Here is a 21,002-nt window from a genome sequence, read left to right as displayed (position 1 = left end):
CGCTTTTCCCACAAGGCCCAAAGCGCTTACAATCAATTCAAAACATGTACGACAGTATGTATAATTGGATAAATGTTATATATACAGCTACGAACTAGTTGCTACTGAAAAGATGTGTTTTCAAGGCTTTTTTGAACACACTGACTGATGGAGACTGTCTAACGGTAAGTGGTAAATTGTTCCAGTGCTTTGAAGCAGACACAGTAAATGTCCTATCACCGGCTAAGGTGCGAGTAACAGAGTATGTGAGACGAAGCGGATCACTAGATGACCTCAAATTTCTAGTAGGTGTATATAAAGTCAAACAGGCGTCTAAATATTTCGGAGCTTGATCGTTAAGGATTTTATAAACAAACAAAACTAATTTGAAAATTATCCGTTGCTTCAAAGGAAGCCAGTGCAACGACTTCAGAAGTGGCTGAGATGGGTAGTCCCTAGAAACCTGAAACACTAATCGGGCTGCCCAATTTTGAAGTCGCTGCACACGATCCAGTTGAGTTGAAGGAATGGAAGAGAGAAGCCCGTTACAATAATCTATACGGGATAGAACTAAAGAACGCACTGCGTTATGACATGCAGATTGATCAATAAATCTCCTAATCCTAGCAATATTTCTTAAATAAAACGTAACAGTACTACAAATTTGAGAAATATGTTGAGACATTGACATTCGACAATCAAAAATAACACCAAGATTTCTTATTGTTTCTGAGGGGCTAATCAATGTGCAACCAACATTGAGCTGAATGTTTGAAAGACCGCGCAGATTGTGGGCTGAAGCTGCTACAAAAAACTCAGTCTTCGAATCATTCAGTTTCAACTTATTTGCTACCATCCATTTCTTAATATCTAAAATACACATTTCAAGTTTAGTGATGGCATTAAAAAAAGCTCCTGGAGTCTTCGGGTCATAAGAAATATATAACTGTATATCATCAGCATAAAGATGATAATTAACATCATAATGTTGGGCTATCTCGCCAACTGGAAGAGTATAAATTGAGTATCCTATGGGTCCTACTATTGATCCCTGGGGAAGTCCAAACTCTAACACAGTGGGGTTTGACAAATTACCGGCAATGTCAACTTGAGAAGACCATCCCAAAAGGTATGACTGAAACCAGGACAAAACTGTTGACCTAACACCTGTTCGTTTATATAAACGGGAAAGAAAAATTTGATGATCAATCGTGTCAAATGCGGCTGACAGATCTAAAAGAACAGCAAAAACAACCTTGTTTGAATCAATGGCAAACATAATATCATTTTTCACTTTTACTAAAGCTGACTCAGTACTGTGCAGAGACCTGTAAGCAGATTGAAAAGAATCAAAAAGATTGTTAGACTCAATGTGATGAACTAACTGTTTACAAACTGCTTTCTCAATAAGTTTACCTAGAAATGTTAAATTTGACACTGGTCTATAATTCTTAAATTCGTTTTGGTCCAGGCTGAGTTTCTTCAAAAGTGGTTTTACTATTGCCGAGTGTGCTCCTTTGGGAAAAACACCTGTGGAAAGAGATTGATTGACTATGTTTGTAAGCAATGGTAATACATGATTGAGGTTCTCTTTCAGGAGCCATGTTGGAATGGGATCAAGTTGACAAGATTTAGTAGCAGATGACATAATGATTCTGGATAAATCTGATTGTGTAAGCAACTGAAAATTCTCAAAAAGAGGAATATTTACGTTTACAGTATCACAAAATTGGTTTACAGTGATTCTGTTGCACGCATCTACTTCATCTCTAATTTTTCTTATCTTTCCGACAAAAAACAAAGAAAATTGATTCGCTAATATGGATGCAGAATCATACAAGGGGAGATAACTTGCTTTCTTATTCAAAAGTGAGTGGATAATGCGATATACCTCCTTGACAGTGCATGAACTCAACTTGTCTTTCAAAAATTTCTCTTTAGAGACATTAATAACCCGACATACATCTTTATTTGCTGCAATGAACAGTTTACGATCTGAATCAAGTCTTGTTTTCCGCCATTTTCGTTCTGCTTTACGACGAAGTTGGCGAGCTACAAGTGTGGACTCATTAAACCAAGGCATACGTGATTTCAAAGGGCGAGATTTTGTCTCAGATGGAGCATAGGTATCGAGTACCTTAGTAACTCCAGAAACATACCAATCAAACAAGGACTCGCTATCTAATCCTGCGGGTTGAGACGACACTAATTCCTGCAAAGCATTAGCAAATTGAACTTTATCAATTTTGCGATAATTGCGTAATGAAGAAGTAATAAAAATTAACTCTGATTTCTGTTTAGCCAGTGAGAAACGGATCATATGATGATCAGAGATACATGTTTCAAATGTATTACAATCTGATATTACTAAATCATCTCGGGTAAAAACTAAATCTAAGGTGTGACCCAGATTATGAGTTGGACCTTGGACGTGTTGGATAAGCCCAGCAGATGCTGTACTATTATTCATATGGAGCACATCGCTTTTAGACATGTCTTCCCAATGGATATTGAAGTCTCCTAATAACACCAATTTCCCCGGATACAAGGATATCTCACTTACAAATTCATCAAATTCGTTCAGAAACTTAGAAGATGTGAGTCTATTTACTGAAGAGGGTGGTGGTCTATACACAATGAAAAAATTGACCGAACATGACAAATCAGTAATGTGTGCCCACTCAAAAGTGGAAAAAGACAGAACAGAATTTTTCATCATCAACTTAAGAGTAGACTTGTACAATACACCAATTCCACCCCCACGTGTACTTGTATTTCGTGGTGAATTTATAAAAGAATACCCTCTAGGAGTCAACTCCCCAATTATCACATCATCCTGGGGGTTAAGCCACGTTTCTGTGATAAACATGATATCGAAGTCATGTTCGTGAACATATTCAGCAATGCATATTGTTTTGTTTCTGACAGAATGTACATTCCATAAACAGACATTACAATTGGACTCTACAAAAGAATTACTTAAATTTGGCACGACTTTAAGATTGTCGACGTTCATCCCTCTCAGTTTCTTGTAGGTCAGTTTCCTACATGATGAGGTGATCACTGGTATATGTGACAATGAAGGGGCACTTAGTATTGTGTTCACTCGTGTCCGTGTCTTAACATTCTTCCGACGTCCCCATCTCTTCCCTCGAAGATGTGTCTGAACACCTAGCTCTTTGATTCTTCTCCATACATTCTCATTGAGCATGCCCCTGTTCTTGCCTGTTCTATGAAGAAAATTGGGCAAATCATTAGTCACTGTCTCCAGACTCAAATGTCTCCATGCAGGGTTGCACAGCAGTAGAATCTCCCTGTTGTATACAATGCGTTCCCCAGTACCAAGTCTATTGTAGGATGTAGAATGTATCGGAGTGCGACAGCTCAAGTGAGAATACTCAGCTGTTGGTCCTGGGTTAGGTCGCTTGAAAATCATTCCTGATGGACACATGTACACAAAACAATTTGAATACTTGAACCTTGTAATAAAATATTTTGCAAGAGCTTACTTTTGTCTGCCAGTACATCTACTGTAGTTTGATTGTTTGCGTTTTGTATTTTTTTACTTGTACATTTATGTCGTGATCAGGGCTCACGAGATAAATGCAAAACCTGAATTTGAGAAAATAACCTGCATACTGGCACAGGCTTACTTTTGTCTGCCAGTACATCTACTGTAGTTTGTTTGTTTGTTCAGGAATGGGTACTTTCCATAAAGTACCCTAATATGCAAGAAACGGAACTTTAGTATGATATTTCCATCCCAGCAGCGCTAAAGATCAGAGACGTAAAGTCAACAACAGCTGAAAAACTTGAAGAACTGTTCAGGAATGGGCACTCCCCATCAAGTGCCCTTAATATGCTGGAACTGGAACTTCAATATGATAATTCCATCCCAGCAGCACTAAAGATCAGAAATGTGAAGTCAACAACAGCTGACAAACTTGAAGAACTGTTCAGGAATGGGCACTCCCCATCAAGTGCCCTTAATATACTGGAACTGGAACTTCAATATGATATTTCCATCCCAGCAGAACTAAAGATCAGAGATGTGAAGTCAACAACAGCTGAAAAACTTGAAGAAGTGTTCAGGAATGGGCACTCCCCATCAAGTGCCCTTAATATGCTGGAACTGGAACTTCAGTATGATATTTCCATCCCAGCAGCACTAAAGATCAGAGATGTGAAGTCAACAACAGCTGAAAAACTTGAAGAACTGTTCAGGAATGGGCACTCCCCATCAAGTGCCCTTAATATGCTGGAACTGGAACTTCAGTATGATGATCCAGAGGGGGCAGGATTGGCTTCACCTTCAGTCACCCCCCCCCCCCAATATCAGTAAACGCAAACGTGTAGGCCTACAAAGACACGAAAATGCCCCTCTAAATGTAATCGGAGATCATTACTGCATGCAATCAATTCACCGTCAGGTGATTTCAAACTGATACAGAGGAAGGAAAATAACATGGAAGTCATTGCATCAAATAAAGGTCGCTTGAAAATCATTCATGATGGACACATGTACACAAAACAATTTGAATACTTGAACCTTGTAATAAAATATTTTGCAAGAGCTTACTTTTGTCTGCCAGTACATCTACTGTAGTTTGATTGTTTGCGTTTTGTATTTTTTTACTTGTACATTTATGTCGTGATCAGGGCTCACGAGATAAATGCAAAACCTGAATTTGAGAAAATAACCTGCATACTGGCACAGGCATTTGACTTTCTCCAAATAAAAAGGAAAGGTATGCAAATGGAACATCTGTTCAAATTCATAAAATTCTTCCGTTGAGTTGTTTTCATTGCAACTGATTGCCAAATTGCCCAACATCGAGATGGCCCAACATCGAGATGGCGCCAGTCCGGAGATCAGGATTTCGTAGGTTCGAATCCTGCTCCAGTATGCCCATGATTTTTTATCATTGGCTTCTACTAAGACACTGATCAATTCAGTGCTTATTTACGATGTAGGGCATTCTATCAATCAGTTGCAAGGAACTTGTGTGTTGCCTTACTCCAGACGAAAGGTTGGTGACGTCAAGGGTAGAATTTGATCTACCAAGTGGTGATTTGTCAGCAAATGTAACTCTTCCTGAACACAATGGGAATAAGGATCATGTCCTAGTTTTCATGTTGGGTGGCATCACAAGTTGCTGGAAGCTGACAGTTGCCTTCCATATGACAGGCAGCTTTACAAATGGCTCTGGTTTTTTTTATGACATCATGTTGGATATCATTCAGCAGGTTCCCACCATTGATTTACATGTACTGGAGCTTTGGCAGTAAATGTTGTAAAAGGGTAAATAGAATTCTCCCTAATGCCAATACATAAAAAGTACCCGGATGTTGATTTAATACCCCTTTCATAAACTCAATTATGCGGATAATATCTGCATAATTTTGGAGCGGGGCAAGAGTTATCTGCTTTTTTTCGACGCTTCTATTATCCGCATAATAGCAGCATCGGGACCAGATTTGGAGTTTGTGAACGCAAATCCAAAGTTATGCGGATAATTGCCGGGGTGCAGTCAAAAGGTCACCTGTCTTTCCCGCATGCACGCAGGCTCACGAAAATGTAAACAATGAAGTTTTCATCGAACGACAAATTGTCAAAGTGCTCAGCTCAGCTGATCTGCTGTTAGGGCTTCACATGCGTGCATGCAACGTTTGCTGAACAATAGATGGCCAAATTGCCTAATATGATATTGAATAAAACTTTTAAAAAAATTTGTATCATGCGATTAAAAATGTGAGTAAAACTGGTAGTATGTATAAAAATAATTATTCTTGTGCAAATGTAATTGGATTGAGTACATAAGGAATTTTACTATTAAAAATCTGTTCACCTTTTTGATCGAGGGCAAGCACACAACACTTCCGCTGCGAGCTGCATAATTTTACTACATACAACGAGCGCATAAAACACACGTACACAGGCACAAGTGCACATTTATACAGCAGCAAATCGACCTCGATATCTACGTACCGGTAACAGTTTGTACTTTTTTGTACAGTTTGTACCTGACATTTATATTTATCCATCCATCCATTCTACATTCGTAATTATTATAGCTGAACAGCAGAGAATATATTTGAGAGTATGCCGAGAACACAAGGTAACTGTCAAAATTGGAGCAACGATGAGATACGCTTACTTTTGGTAATTCGCAGTGACAAAGAGATTGACAGACAGATTAACGGTAAGTGCAGTGATGCACCGGCACTAGAAAAAATATCAGTTCTTTTGAATGAGCAAGGCCACGAAAGAACGGCCACACAGGTGAAAGCCAAACTCAAAAATCTGAAAAAAAAAGTTCATGTCAGTCAAATTTGCAAACAAGACAAGTGGCCAAAATCGACAAGAAATGGACTTCTATGACCTGTGCTTTGCTATCTGGGGACAAACAGCCGCCGCAGAACCTAAAAACATTGTAAGTTCTAGCTCTGGCTTTGGCTATGCATCGCCATCGGGCTCAGCCTCAGCCACCAGTGCCAGTGGCAGTGCTACATCCCAAACAGGCCAAGAAACAATTGCAGCTGCACAAGCACCCGACAATAATCACACGAGCCTCTCATCTGTCAGTGTCAGTGATGGAGATCGAAGTTAATAACCAACAGCGACGGCGATTCCTCCTGGTTTCCAAATCGAATAAAAACCGCTTTCTCCTTAATTTTTGCCTGAATTGCAAACGTAGCTTGTTCAGCAACCGTATGCTGGTCATGCGAGTATGTACGATGACAACAACAATTATTATTTGCCAGAGAAACAAGTCATAATTCGGGATCGTCGCCATGGCGCAAGCAAGACTAGAAACTATACTGATATACAGTAATTGTATACTGCAATGCATGCATGCAGAGGATAGAAAACAGTCGCGCGTGCAAGATGTACACGGAAGTGCTGAATCCCGCGCCTTGACTAAACCATACATCACGGCTCGGTCATTGGCCTGCATTGCTGGTCAATGCATTTCTATTGCCTGGTGTGTAGATCCTGCGAAACTGTTATTACGTGGAGTGTATCGCTTACTCTCGACGAGATCTACTTGGGAGACGATTTTATTTTTCGATAGTGAGACACGAGAGGACTTGACCTGGTGGCAGAATGTGGTTCAATTTTGAAACAGCAAGTCGATATGTCATCGACCAGTATCCGCCCAGATTATCACGGATGCCTCACACCTCGCGTGGGGGGCAGTTTTAGGACATCGACACGCGAGGGGCGACTGGAGTTATGCCATTTCCTGTCGGTCCTCGAATTACAGGGAACTTCTGGCTGTTTTGTTGCCTCTCAAGTCGTTTCTCCCACAGAAAAGAGAAGCGAATTACCACCCGATCTCAGACCATACTGGTCATTTCGTGATGAGTTAGCGATCGAAGATGGCATGATCATGAAAGGAAATCATGTCATGATACCGAATGCAATGCACACATACATGCTGTCTAAGCTGCATGAAGGCCATCAAGGAGCAACCAAAACAAAGCTAAAAGCGAAGGATAGCGAGTACTGGGCAAACATCAACAGCGATATTGATGATATAGTGCGAAATTGCGAGATATGCCAGGAAAATCAGCGATCGCAGCCAAGGGAGTCCTTGGTAAACCACGACATTCCAACTCGTCCGTGGCAGATTCTTGCTACGGATTTGTTTCGCTTTGTCGGAAATGACTATCTCATCATCGCAGATTATTACTCTCAGTTCCCGTTTGTGCGTAAACTATGTCTGAACGCCTCCAGTAGCAACGTCATAGGCGCGACGCAAGAGATCTTTGCAGGGCATGGTGTGCCTGAGAAAATGATCAGCGATAACGGTCCACATTTCGCGTCATCAGCGTTCAGCGCATTCGCAGACAGATGGGGCTTCACACACACACACCACGTCATCTCCCCAATTTCCCCAGTCTAACTGTTTCGTTGAGCGTTCAATACAAACCGTCAAGCAGACCATGAAGAAGGCGAAGGCGAGCGGTCAAAATGTAAACATGGCCCTTTTGTGTCTGAGAACAACCCCCATTGACAGTGAAATCCCATCTTCTGCTGAGCTACTGTGTGGACGAAAATTCCAGAGCAATCTCCCTGTCAGAGTAAAAAACAATGCCACACACAAAGAGCAAACCTTTCAGCGTTTTCGTTCGCCTACAGGATTCGTGTACAGGTTTGTGGACACCAGCTCAAATCACACACCAATATGATGAGCCACGTTCATTCATTGTGGTAACGTCAAATGGCCGCGAGCTCTGCCGCGACCGCGTACACATTTGCGACATAGAGCCTAACAGGGGACAGGATAGATTCAAGGCTGTGGCTTCTCACTCTGACCTCTCCCCCGTACAGACCACAGGTCAAAATGACAATGGACCCACAACCGCCCATTACGGCAGGAAAATCAAAGCCCCAAACAGGTTGGACTTGTAGGGTAAACAGTAGTGATTTCAACAGGATGTATACATATTGTGCTCATTGATTGGTATGTGGTAACATATTGCAAACACTGTAGTATAATCACAGAAGTGTTTACAATGTATGCCTATGCATGTCACTGTATGTACCGAGAACAGTTAAATTACATGTAAAGCATTGTGATGTCTCAGACAAAGAATTCAGTCTTACTCAGTTGGCGTTCAGATTAGGAGTGAGGATTTATTTCGGTAAAACAAAGAAAGTGCTGACAGGATGGTGACAGGGGTGTATTACATGATAGTACATAGCAGTAAACAACAGAGGGCATTGTACACTCTTGGTTTCTAATGCAGTTTGACCATTGTAAACTTAACATATATCACATCTCCCCTTTTAGTAGAGAGGATTGATTTAAAAAATTCACATACTTAAACGGTTAGCCTTAACTTAAATTCAAGCATATTACTTTGCAATCGTGTGTTTTCAATAACTCCATCTTGCAAGATGTTTCAATTCTCAAATTGTAGCTTCAAATTCAAAAGGGTATTGGCACTTTTGTTTTCAGAAGGGACATTTTCTTCTTCTTTTTTTTGTGTGTGTAATCATTATGATCTGTAAATTAAGATGTTACACCAACAATAGTCCTAAAAGTGATCATCATGATTTTGCTCTTAATATGTGATTGTTTTCATATATAACTTCCTTTAACTTGCTTACTTATTTTGTTGCATGTTGCTATGTTGCTCAGTACTTCATGTGGTTCTCTTTCCACTTTTTTTTTCAAATTAACATATTATATATCGGACGGTGTGCGATACGCAACCTTTTTACACGTGGCGGGACCTGCGGCGCAGCAAATTGCAACAACACTTACGTTCTCAAGCGATGATGTAGGGAAAGTTTCGTCGGTGAAGAGCAAATTTGAAGTGTACAGCCAGCCCAAAAGGAACATTGCTGTGCTTAGATACTTTTTCAACACGAGAAACCAAGAAGACGGAGAAACGTTCAATACGTACCTAACTGAACTCAAAGCACAAGTCAAAAACTGCGACTTTGGAGACCTGGAGAACGATCTCCTCCGGGACCGAATCGTTTGCGGAATCCGCGACCAAGGTCTCCGCGAGAAACTGCTGCAAACTGAGAAATTGACACTGCAAAAATGTATTGCAGTGTCTGAAAACAGTGCCATTCAGATGACGCAACTTTCGCAAAATGATAAAACCAAAGCTGTTGATCCCATCGACCACGTGCGTCGAAATCGTCAGACTCAGAGCACACCAAACAGAGGGCGTTGTACACTCTTGGTTTCTAATGCAGTTTGACCATTGTAAACTTAACATATATCACAGCATGAACGTTGATTGATAAACACAAGTGAGCAATTCAGATCTGGAGGACCATTGACACACACTATATGTTAAGTACAAGTATTATTAGTAGGCAATAGATATTAGTATTATAGTCCATCAAAGAAATGAGAAAATGACTCATTTGTGTTTAAATTTACCACATGTGTTACAATGATGTTATTGTGTGAAATCATGAAAAATTCACTCATTTGTGTTATGCGATACAGTATGTTGTCACACATAGGAAATGAGAAATTCACTCATTTGTGTTATGCGATACAGTATGTTGTCATACATAAGAAATGAGAAAGTCACTCATTTTAAGCGATACAATATGTTGTCACACGTAAGAAATGAGAAAGTCACTCATTTGTGTTATGCGATACAGTATGTTGTCACACATAGGAAATGAGAAATTCACTCATTTGTGTTATGCGATACAGTATGTTGTCATACATAAGAAATGAGAAAGCCACTCATTTGTGTCTTAGGATACGATATTATGAGAAAGTCACTCATTCCTGTATTAAGTGTAAAATATGTTGAAGCATTGATAGATTCATGCTTGATTCGCTAGGGTACGATAGTTTGAAAGGCAGTTCAACGTTGATGCCTAACAGATGATGTTGCTACATGCAAAGTTTTGATGCAAGATACAAAAAAACTAGAAATGTCGCTCTGGCGACTGGTATGCCTCCGCCATAATGCATGATTTTCCCAATAGGTCTAGATAGTACATGTGGACAATGTGTGATTACATTTTCACAAAATTGGCAAAATATTGAAATGACAAGTTTGTCACAAATGTGTTGAATGTTCACCTTCCTTGACCTAGGTTTAATTGGATGAATAGGAGAGCATGTATCTAGGGATTTAAGGACTTTAACTTGACTTTGCCCCATTCATACATTTAGGCATTGAGTAATTTTCAAGGTACAGGTGTGGAGAAAACGTGCAATTTCTGAATTGAATAGTAAATTGTTACCATTTTCATCTGGCCCTTGACCCTAAAATTCAAAAGATAATCACTTTCAGGTAGAACACGCATAATATGTACTAAGTTTCAAGATAACTTTAGCCACTTCCGAGATATGGAGGAAAAAGTTAATTCAGCACTTTCACTTGATCTTTGACCTTTTGACCTTTGAGGCAAAAAAAGAAGAAAAAAATTTTTTTCCAGAGAATGTCTATTAGGTTACACATGCATACACCAAGCGTTAAAAAAAAAAAAACCTGCTGGCATTGCATAAATATGAGGGAAATAGTAAAATTTTGAAGTGTTGCACTTGACCTTTGACCCCTGACCTTTGACCCCATGAACTCTACATTCTCTAGATAATCACTTCCAGTCAGTACATGTATATACTATGTTCCATGAAGATACCTTGAACAATTTTCCAAGGTACGGAGAAAAAAAAGAAGTTTTAATATTTTTACTTGACCTTTTGACCTTTGACCTTTGACTTCATGACCCAAACTTTCACCAGAGAATCTTAATTGGGTAATACATGTATACACTAAGTTTCAAGAAAATATCTTCAGACATTCAATAGATATGGTGGAAATAGTGAAATTTTATGTATTTGACCCTTACCTTTTGACCTTTGACCTTTGACCTCATGACCCAAACTTTCACCAGAGAATCTTAATTGGGTAATACATGTATACACTAAGTTTCAAGAAAATATCTTCAGGCATTCAGTAGATATGAAGGAAATAGTGAAATTTTATGTATTTGACCTTGACCTTTTGACCTTTGACCTTGAGCATGTGCACCCAAAAGTTGATAGGCACAACTTCACCCCCTAATACACATACATGCCAAGTTTCATTAGGATACCTCAACAGGTTTTGATAGTTACCTTGTCCACAAAATTCATTACGGACGGACGGAAGGACGGACGGACGGACGGACAACCCGAAAACATAATGCCTCCGGCACCACTTCGTGGCGGAGGCATAAAAAGGGTTTTGTGTGCAGCCCCCAGGATCTTATGTTGTAAGTACCGGTAAAGTATTTGATATGCAAGTATTAGGATGTTTGTTACTAGTGTTTCATTCTTCAGAGATATTCAGCCAATATCAAGTTGATGTTACGGTACTCTATATAACCGGATGTTTGCTTTGGTACAAGGCTAGACAATACTTTTAATACTGAGATGGGTTAGGCATATAGCGCTTGTCGAGACAGGTGTTTGATTTAGAAATGACATCAGAATTGATTGTACATCTCCCATTACAGATAATCCTATATCCTTGTAGATTACTGAAAAAGAATGTTTCCTTGCAAACAAAGGGGGATGTAATGTATGTGACTCCAGGTGGAGCCCTTCACATAATGAGTATTATTATCCATACAGAGGATTTTTAGAGCCCAAATACAAGTGTTATTTTGTTGACGCACCTCATAACCTCCGACCCACATAGAAGGTTTGTTGTACTCGACCAATAATTTTGGCCGAGGCGACCAATATTTAAAATATTGGAGGGCAAGAGGGGATTCCCCAAAGTTTTTTATAAACTGCACCGTGATTGGTTGAGATATATACGAGATGACCTGAAATATGAAGTAAAAACGTCTGTGATTGGTCAATCATGAATTAACTAGAATATCGTTTCTTCTAAAATTCTGTGTTTATACAAACAAATTTCATATATCAATTAGTTGAAATTGTTTTTTACACAATTTTTCAAAATATCACTTTCATAACAGGAAGTTAAATTTAGGTTTGATGAAAACAAGTTGCATTTTTTTTTTTTTTGTGCATGCAGGCGCAAGGCGACGATTGATCTGCAGCTCTGCATGCTCAGCGTTACTGCACTGCTAGATAGCCCGCGCGCGATATAATGTAGCCGGCCGGCCGCCGCCGCTGCGCTTGCATTTGCATGCCTGATATGCTTATTACAGTTACTGTACATTTACGTACGTGTACGTGTGTACAAGTACGTTATATACAGCACAGTAGGACTAGTTGTGGTAGTAGTAATTCGATCTTTCACGATCTACGGTAGATGTGACGTGAATTGTTTCTCAGATCTCGGATACAAATACATCTAATTCTGGTCTAAATTAGCTAGATATCGGTCTAACAGTAACATGACGGCTACCTTGGATAATAGATCACTGTTTTATCAGAGACTGAAGTGGATTAACTTGCACTGAAGAGTGTACCGGTACATGTACCATACCCCATGTCAGGATCACTACACAGTAGGAACAGCACTCGGAGTCGGAGACAGAAAGGGTAGGCCTAAGCGAAAACATTCTTTGCTAAAATCCTCTGTAGGATAATAATGATGATATTGAATGTCCTATTTTCGATTAATACAAGGAAATATTGGACTCGCTAAGCAAAATATTGGACTCGTCTTCGACTCGTCCAATATTTGTGCATAGCTCGTCCAATATTTCCTTGTATTAATCTCAAGGCCATCCAATATCATATAAATAATATGCAACTGCAAAGTATTGTATAGCAGGCTATGGTAATACACACATACACACTGTCATACACATGGACTGATATTGCCATAAGGAACATGGCTGAGCAAGAGAGCTGTTCTGAATAAAGTGCTGTCTGTTTGCAACCATGGAGTAACTGTCTGGTATTTTCAACATGCCTCCCAAGCTAGCTAAGTTCCCAACACTATGGAAACACAACTCATCTTGACACATTCTAGCGAAATTGCTGTAAATATGACTATGGGTTGTCACTGCAAAGCTGCCATTTGTTGGTCTCACGACAATAAACGAAAAAATATACAGAAATATGCCTGGATATGAGACATGGGTGAAGTTTCCGGGTGTTCCACAGCGCGTGCGACTTGGAAGAAGGTACTGCAAAGACAGGATGAGTTCCAGATCACGGTTCGTGCCCGATTGTGTTCCCAGCACTTCGACAGAGAACAAATAAAAAAAGATGGGCATGCAGTTGGCATTCCCAAGTATTTCTACCATCTGGAACGATCGTGGACTAGTAATGAAGTCCTGCATAGCAATGAAGATGAAGCAAGCTCAAGCCGAGGCACGAGTCGCCAATCACATTCCAAATGCACCCACCTCAGAAACTCAAGATCAAGCTGCATCTATTTGTAGACATCACTTTTGGTGATTTGTATTCTTTTTATCCCCTCTTTAGTCTTACCCTCTCAAGCTTTTTAAAATGGATCCCTCTAACTCTGTTTCGGGGCCCAGGAACTGCAACTCAGGTTTCCGACATGGAACTACTGGGCCAGTTCCTTTTGATAGCAGTCTGTCAGATTTTCAGTATCTTCCACAACCATCTGATCAAGTCTTGCAGATTCCTCAGTAATCGGGTGAGTTGTCCGTATCTGAGTGGCTGGAAGAGTTCAAGGAAGTGACAGGACAAAACAGACTTAGGGATAGCAACAAGGCTAGACTCCTCCTTGACCTCCTTGCTGGGCCAGCATGGGAAGAGGCCACATACTTACCAGAGGAAAGGAGGCAAAATTATTTTGAGATGGTAAAGTCACAGGAGTTGTGTTTTGGGTTCCAAGAAACCACCTGAAGTCTCAGTAGTCAGTTCCACAATAGGGTACAGTGGAAGGGGGACTCGCTATGTGACTTTAGTGGTACACACGTACAGGGGTTTTCTATGCACCTTCTCCATAATGGAGAAGGGTGCAGACCCAAGCCCAATCACAAGCTCTTGGACAACTTCACAGCAAGGCCCTGACAAACCAATTTTGTGAATGGGGCATGGGTGAGGAGGGAATTGTGTCAGATTCAACTAGATCAAGGTGAGGTGAAATTTGAAGTCATCCGCCAGGAAGCCCCTCAGTCTTTTTCTGGAGTTACTGTCTCACAACCAGTGACCTGCTGTCAGGAAAAGTCGATGTTGAAATGGGAAGCCCGCGACCATTATGCCCTCATGTGAGTCTACCCTACAAGAGGTTGTCCATAAACAGCAAACCATCGTTGAGTTGACAAAACTGAAAAGTGCTGGAGTGATCTGAAAGAAATAGAAGATTGCCCAGGACAAAAAACATGGACAAGATGGAATGCTTAATTGCCAGCAGAAAGCTCAACTCCAAAAGAACTGCCATCAGCCGAGCAATGCCAGCAGCTCACAGCAGTCAGAAAACAAACATCCTCTGCTGTTGAGGGCAGACGTTGCGAAAATGCTGGAGACAATATCGGCGCACATTGACTGTGAAACATAGATGGGCACCGCTGGACAGCACAGAAGACAACAAGAAATTCACATGCAAATGTATTAATGCAAAGGCAAAAATGCAATCAAGCTAGGTGTTGATCATTTCATTGCTTTACAGAGTACCTGTATGATCAACCATACTAATCTCGTCAGATATCTCAGCCATTGAAGTGATTATGTTAATACTTGGTATCAGTATGCATTGAGATGGACTAATGAAGTGATTAGATTTTAGGGTCAGTGCTGGATCACGAGTATTGCTGGTCACAGGATTGGCAAGATACGGCGGAGGCATGTCCATCGACTGTGTAGCAGTCGAATTGCTCTAGTTGCTTATTAAATACTACACAATGCTGTGTTGAACTACTCAAGGTGATTCTTCTATCAGCACAAAAATTAAAGATCAGCAGTCATTCCTCAATTTCCTGAGAATGCCTCATGACATGTTTGATGAACTTCTCAATAGAGGTGGTCCAATAAGAACCAAACAAGATACCATTAACAGGAAAGCACTGGAACCCAGCCTGAAATACGCCACTTTAGCATCTGGTGACAAGTATTCAGCCCTCCAGTATGACTTCAGAGCTGCCAGCTACTCCTGTTCCGTCTTCATACCAGAAATCTGTCAAGCCATTGTCTACGTATTGAAAGATGAAGTAATCTCCTGTCTGGTAACACCGGATGAATGGCGTCCACTTGCTGATGAATTCTTGAAGAGGTAGAATGTCCCACATTCCTGTGCCGCCATTGATGGAAAACATGTCGGTATTAGAAAGCCGCCCAGCTCAGGTTCCCTGTATTTCAGTTAGAAGGATTTCTTTTCCGTGGTGCTCATGGCTTTGGTGGATGCAGACTACAAGTTTGGGTCAATGTTTGGATTAATGTCGAATGCAAAGATTTACAACACGTCACAGTTGAAGGGGTGTTTGGAAGATGGAACCATTGACTTTCCAGATCCAGATCCCATGCCAAATGACAACCAAGACATGCCATACTTCCAGCTGGAAGATGATACTTTTGGCCTGAGAACCTACCTATGAAGCCATTCTCCAACACAGGTCTGACTGAAGAGGAGTTAATCACCAACTGTAGAATCATTTGGTGGATGCAGACTGCAAGTTTGTGTGGATTGATGTTGGTGGCCACAGATCGATGTCAGGTGCACAGATTTACAATGCATCAAAGTTGAAGGGGTGTTTGGAAGCTGGGAAAATTGGCTTCCCAGATCCAGATCCCATGCTGAATGACGACCAAGACATGCTTTTGGCCTGAGAACCTACCAAATGAAGCCATTCTCCAACAAAAGTCTGACTGAAGAGGAGCTAATCACCAACTATAGAATCATTTGGTTGATGCAGACTGAAAGTTTGTGTGGATTGACGTTGGTGGCCACGGATCGATGTCAGATGCACAGATTTACAATGCATCAGAGTTGAAGGGGTGTTTGGAAGCTGGGAAAATTGGCTTCCCAGATCCAGATCCCATGCCAAATGACGACCAAGACATGCCATACTTCCTGCTACGAGATGATGCCTTTGGCCTGAGAACTTACCTAATGAAGCCATTCTCCCACAGAAGTCTGACTGAAGAGGAGTTAATCACCAACTACAGAATATCCAGGGAGGCAAGGTGGAGAATAGTTTTTGGAATATTGGCCCAGCGGTGGCAGGTACTTCTCATCACAATGATGCAAGGTCCAGACACAGTCAGACTTATCATTAAAACCTGTATCTGCCTTCACAACCTCATGAGAAGAGATACCCTGACTGCAGAATGCACAACTTGACAATGAAGATGACTATCTATCCCAGGCACGTGGAGAGAATCTGTCAATATGCAGGACACTGAAGTCGTGTGAGGACCAATCAGAGACACCATAGTAGCAAAGAAGTAGAGTAGAGGGAGTACATGAAATTATACTTCAACAGTCCAGCAGGATTCGTGCCATAGCAAGACAGAATGATCAGACTTCCACAGTAGGGTGAATGAGTGAAAATGAGTACACTCAAAAGTCAATCTTCATGAACAGTTGCAACTGAAAAGTTGAAGACTATGAAGGAACATTGGAATGTAAAATAATATTTCAGACAGTTGAAATGCATCACTTTTCATGATTTCCGAAATACATATTCGAAACATTTTAGACCTAGGGAGCATTGATGCTTAACTCAGTATAAAGAGAGGTGTAAGGGCCTACACTTTATTCTGTAGCAATTTTATTGAATAAGTATTATGGAATATATACTGAAATATCTGATTTATACTCTGGCAGCCACAGCACTTATTTCTTACTTATTACAAGCGAAATAGAAATGAACATTGGTTCAGAAAATAAAATATTATTAGATTATGACATTTAGAATTGAGCAGCAAGGACTACAAATTAGAGAGTTTATTTTTGTCATATTTCAGTCCCCTATTTCTTTGTTACACTATATTTTTGTAGTAAATTAAAGCATTATATTTAGATATGATGAACTGAATTTGTGATTAAGATCTAGACAGCCCTGATGCATTTATTTCGATGTTTTTAATGCGTTTCTAGTTAGGCCTAATTCTCCCTATCCAATACTCTCAGTTTTCTTTATCCTAAGATACAAGATTTTAATCCACGAGTCCTTAAAAAAATAATGTATTCAAATAAAATCATTTATAGGTATATTACATATTTGAATAAACATATAGATATAAATAAAAACATACATTTAATTATACTTACATAGTATAGGTTATTATAACAACTGATTTTATTGGAGAAAATTGCCAAATTAGGCAGAACTCCATTTAACTAAAAATAACTTAAATTTTACTCTGGTGGTGATAGTGATTTTGATGCCTTTGATGTTGATGTTCCCTGATGCTATTTTGATCAGTGTTCTCTGATCCTGAGGCTATAGGTGAGAGAAATTTAAAATTGTTCAATTCCCTCAGTTGTTGTTAACACTTTTAGAAATAGCTGAGATATGAGACTACAAACAAATAAATTGGGAATATTTTTGATGATCTTTCCATTCAAGAAATTGGAAATAGTGAATTCTATTGAGAAGATGGGGTTTCTTTCCCTAATTGACTTAGGCTGAAAATAAATTCGCTGCTTCTAAATAAAGAAGGGACAAGTATGTTGTATATTTACCATGATATATGATAATCCCAACATTCAATATTGCTGCAATGTATAGAAATGTGGATTATCACTTGTGTACGAGTTATTCAATAAAATTCCTCTGTTAAAGGCTCACAATCCTTAAGGCAAAGTCACTCAGAAAGGTCATAATTTTCTTTATTGAAGAGAGAGATGCCGATGATGCATATTAAGGTCTGGAAACCTGGGATGGGGGTGGTGAATGTTGTCTCATAGGATTAGTCTAATTGTTGTTATCCAGATTGTTGCTACCCGGATTTGTAACTTGTGTTTGGAACTTGCAGAATTCTAGTTCTAGTGTTGTCCAGTTATACTCTCTTACGGGGCTTTCAAGACTTTGACATTTTCACAGAAGTGGTAACTTAAGAATATTTTACAGTGATAGGACTTTGACATTTTCAGAGCAGTGTGAACTTAAGAATATTTTACTGTGATAGGACTTTGACATTTACAAAGAAGTGTGAACTTAAGAATATTTTACTGTGATAGGACTTTGACATTTTCAGAGCAGTGTGAACTTAAGAATATTTTACTGTGATAGGACTTTGACATTTACAAAGAAGTGTGAACTTAAGAATATTTTACTGTGATAGGACTTTGACATTTTCAGAGAAGTGTGAACTTAAGAATATTTTACAGTGATAGGACTTTGACATTTTCAGAGCAGTGTGAACTTGGAATACTCTACGGTGATAGCCAGATTATAGGACTTTGACATTTTCAGAGAAGAGTGAACATAGAATATTTCACAATGATAATGGGATGTGGAGTAGATTCTAGTTTAACATCTTATGAAGATATAATGTTGTACCATAGTATTAGTAGTGCTTATTATTCAAACTACCGGATAATGTGGAGTAGTTCTAATTTAACATCTCATAGAGATAAAAAAAAATGTACCATAGTAGCACAAACTTGGAATATTCTACAGTGACAGCCAGATTATAGGACTTTGACATTTTCAAAAAGATGTGAACTTGTGATAATGGGATGTGAAGTAGATTCTCATTTAACATCTTATGGAGATAAAAAATTGTACTGTAGTATTAGTAGTGCTTGCTAGTAGTGCTTGTTATTCAAACTACCAGATTATAGGCGTGGTCTAGTGATGAGCATTGGACAGAATTTAATTGGCAAATTTTAATTTTTCAAGTTTCCGCGAAGTCAAGTTGTATCTTGTGCGTGGGTTAAATTCGTCAGGAACACACGCTCCGTTTTCCAGCTCACCAACAGCAGCCGTATTTGCAGTGCCCACTTTCTTGACGGATGTCGAGAACAAACTTCTCAATTGAAAGCTAGACTGGGGTTCAAGACCAACTTCAGGCTGAAAGCCGACCCAGTCCCCAGTATAAAGGCACCGTCAGGGAAAGGTGGATCACAAACACGTGTCGGTGTTACAAATACCGGTGCAGGTACTAGTACTACTGGAACCACTAACTCTACTGTTAGTAGCGCTAAAAATGCCATTAGCAGTGACAGCGTCAGAGAGAGTACCACTACCAGACCCAATGCTGCCAAGTCAACAACGGACACGGTTACAGACACAGATAATATTAACACACGCCAACGCAGTGGCAGTGCCTTCCTCAAGAGAGAGCGGAGTCAGGTAAACTTGCTATATAACTTAAACAAGAAGTATTAAACACTAACACTTTTGAAGAATTCCTACTCTAGATAATCTAGCTAGTACTTTTAGTAGTAGTAACACTAACACTCAGAGAGTTGGACACTACACCTAGTCTAGTAACTTAGTACTGGAAAGAGTTCCTCACAAGACTACCACCCCCAATTCTTTTTAACGGAATAAAACAGAAACACTGTTTTCAGTGTTGGGTCCGAGACAGATTCAGCATGACTGCTAAGATGGCTACTTTTGCAGTATCCGTAACCAGCTGTCATGGCAGCAAAACTGTGTGCAGTTGGGTTGCCAGCATCTTACTGAAAAGTACTCTTTTTTGGAGCTGTTTGCTAAATTCAACAAAGAAGACCTTTATAAGTGTTTGTCAGTTAGTGTTTCTGCCTCGCCCAACAGGCCCTGGAAAGATGTTAGTTTGAACGAATCGCTTGGAGTGTTGAGCGTATTAAAGTTACGCCATATTCTATTCAAACTTAAACTTGAAATTGAAGAATTGCCAGAAACAAATCATGCCGTAAATGCACTGGAGGTGCTAATGCAGTCCACCAAACAGTAGACACTACCCAAAAGAAAAAAATGCGGACCCGGTATTAAACGATAGAGATCTACTGTACAATCGGGTTATAAATTTGATGGAAAAGAAAGGTCTGGACTTTCCTCAACGCAACGCAGAAGCAGATGGGGCCTACATGGTGCAGGTATGTATATCAGCCTAAAACGCTGGGTTAAACGTTCAAAGCTATGAGATACATAAAATCTAATTTTCTTTATATAAAAATGGAAATACAAGGTTTTGTCACCCCAGCGATGACATGCATTTTCAGAATTCAAGTTTAAACTAGAAATGTCGCTTTGGCGACTGGTATGCCTCCGCCATAATGCATGATTTTCCCAATAGGTCTAGATAGTACATGTGGATAATGTGTGATTACATTTTCACAAAATTGGCAAAATATTGAAATGACAAGTTTGTCACAAATGTGTTGAATGTTCACCTTCCTTGACCTAGGTTCAATTGGATGAATAGGAGAGCATGTATCTAGGGATTTAAGGACTTTAACTTGACTTTGACCCATTCATACATTTTTCAAGGTACAGGTGTGGAGAAAAAGTGCAATTTCTGAATTGAATAGTAAATTGTTACCATTTTCATCTGGCCCTTGACCCTAAAATTCATAAGATAATCACTTTCAGGTAGAACATGCATAATATGTACTAAGTTTCAAGATAACTTGAGCCACTTCCGAGATATGGAGGAAAAAGTTAGTTCAGCACTTTCACTTGATCTTTGACCTTTTGACCTTTGAGGCAAAAA

At 39.7% G+C, this 21,002-nt stretch overlaps 1 protein-coding gene across 1 annotated transcript; it reads left to right on the top strand.

The window, feature by feature from the left end:
• Positions 1-16,308: 16,308 nt before the first annotated feature.
• On the top strand, positions 16,309-16,695 carry LOC139717630 (uncharacterized). Its single transcript, XM_071629137.1, has one exon. The coding sequence runs from the start codon at positions 16,309-16,311 to the stop codon at positions 16,693-16,695; it is 387 nt and encodes a 128-aa protein (XP_071485238.1).
• The last annotated feature ends 4,307 nt before the right edge of the window (positions 16,696-21,002 follow it).

This window comes from Diadema antillarum, unplaced genomic scaffold (genome assembly GCF_040938485.1).
Source record: "Diadema antillarum isolate AM-2024a unplaced genomic scaffold, OU_Dant_1.0 scf00000078, whole genome shotgun sequence".
In the NCBI taxonomy this organism is placed as follows: Eukaryota; Metazoa; Echinodermata; class Echinoidea; order Diadematoida; family Diadematidae; genus Diadema; species Diadema antillarum.
Note: the sequence above shows the minus strand (reverse complement) of the source record. Positions and strands in the feature narration are given on the sequence as shown.

Excerpts from the sequence above, each read along its gene's own strand:
- LOC139717630 (XM_071629137.1), top strand. The coding sequence starts at position 16,309 with ATGTCAGATGCACAGATTTACAATGCATCAGAGTTGAAGGGGTGTTTG.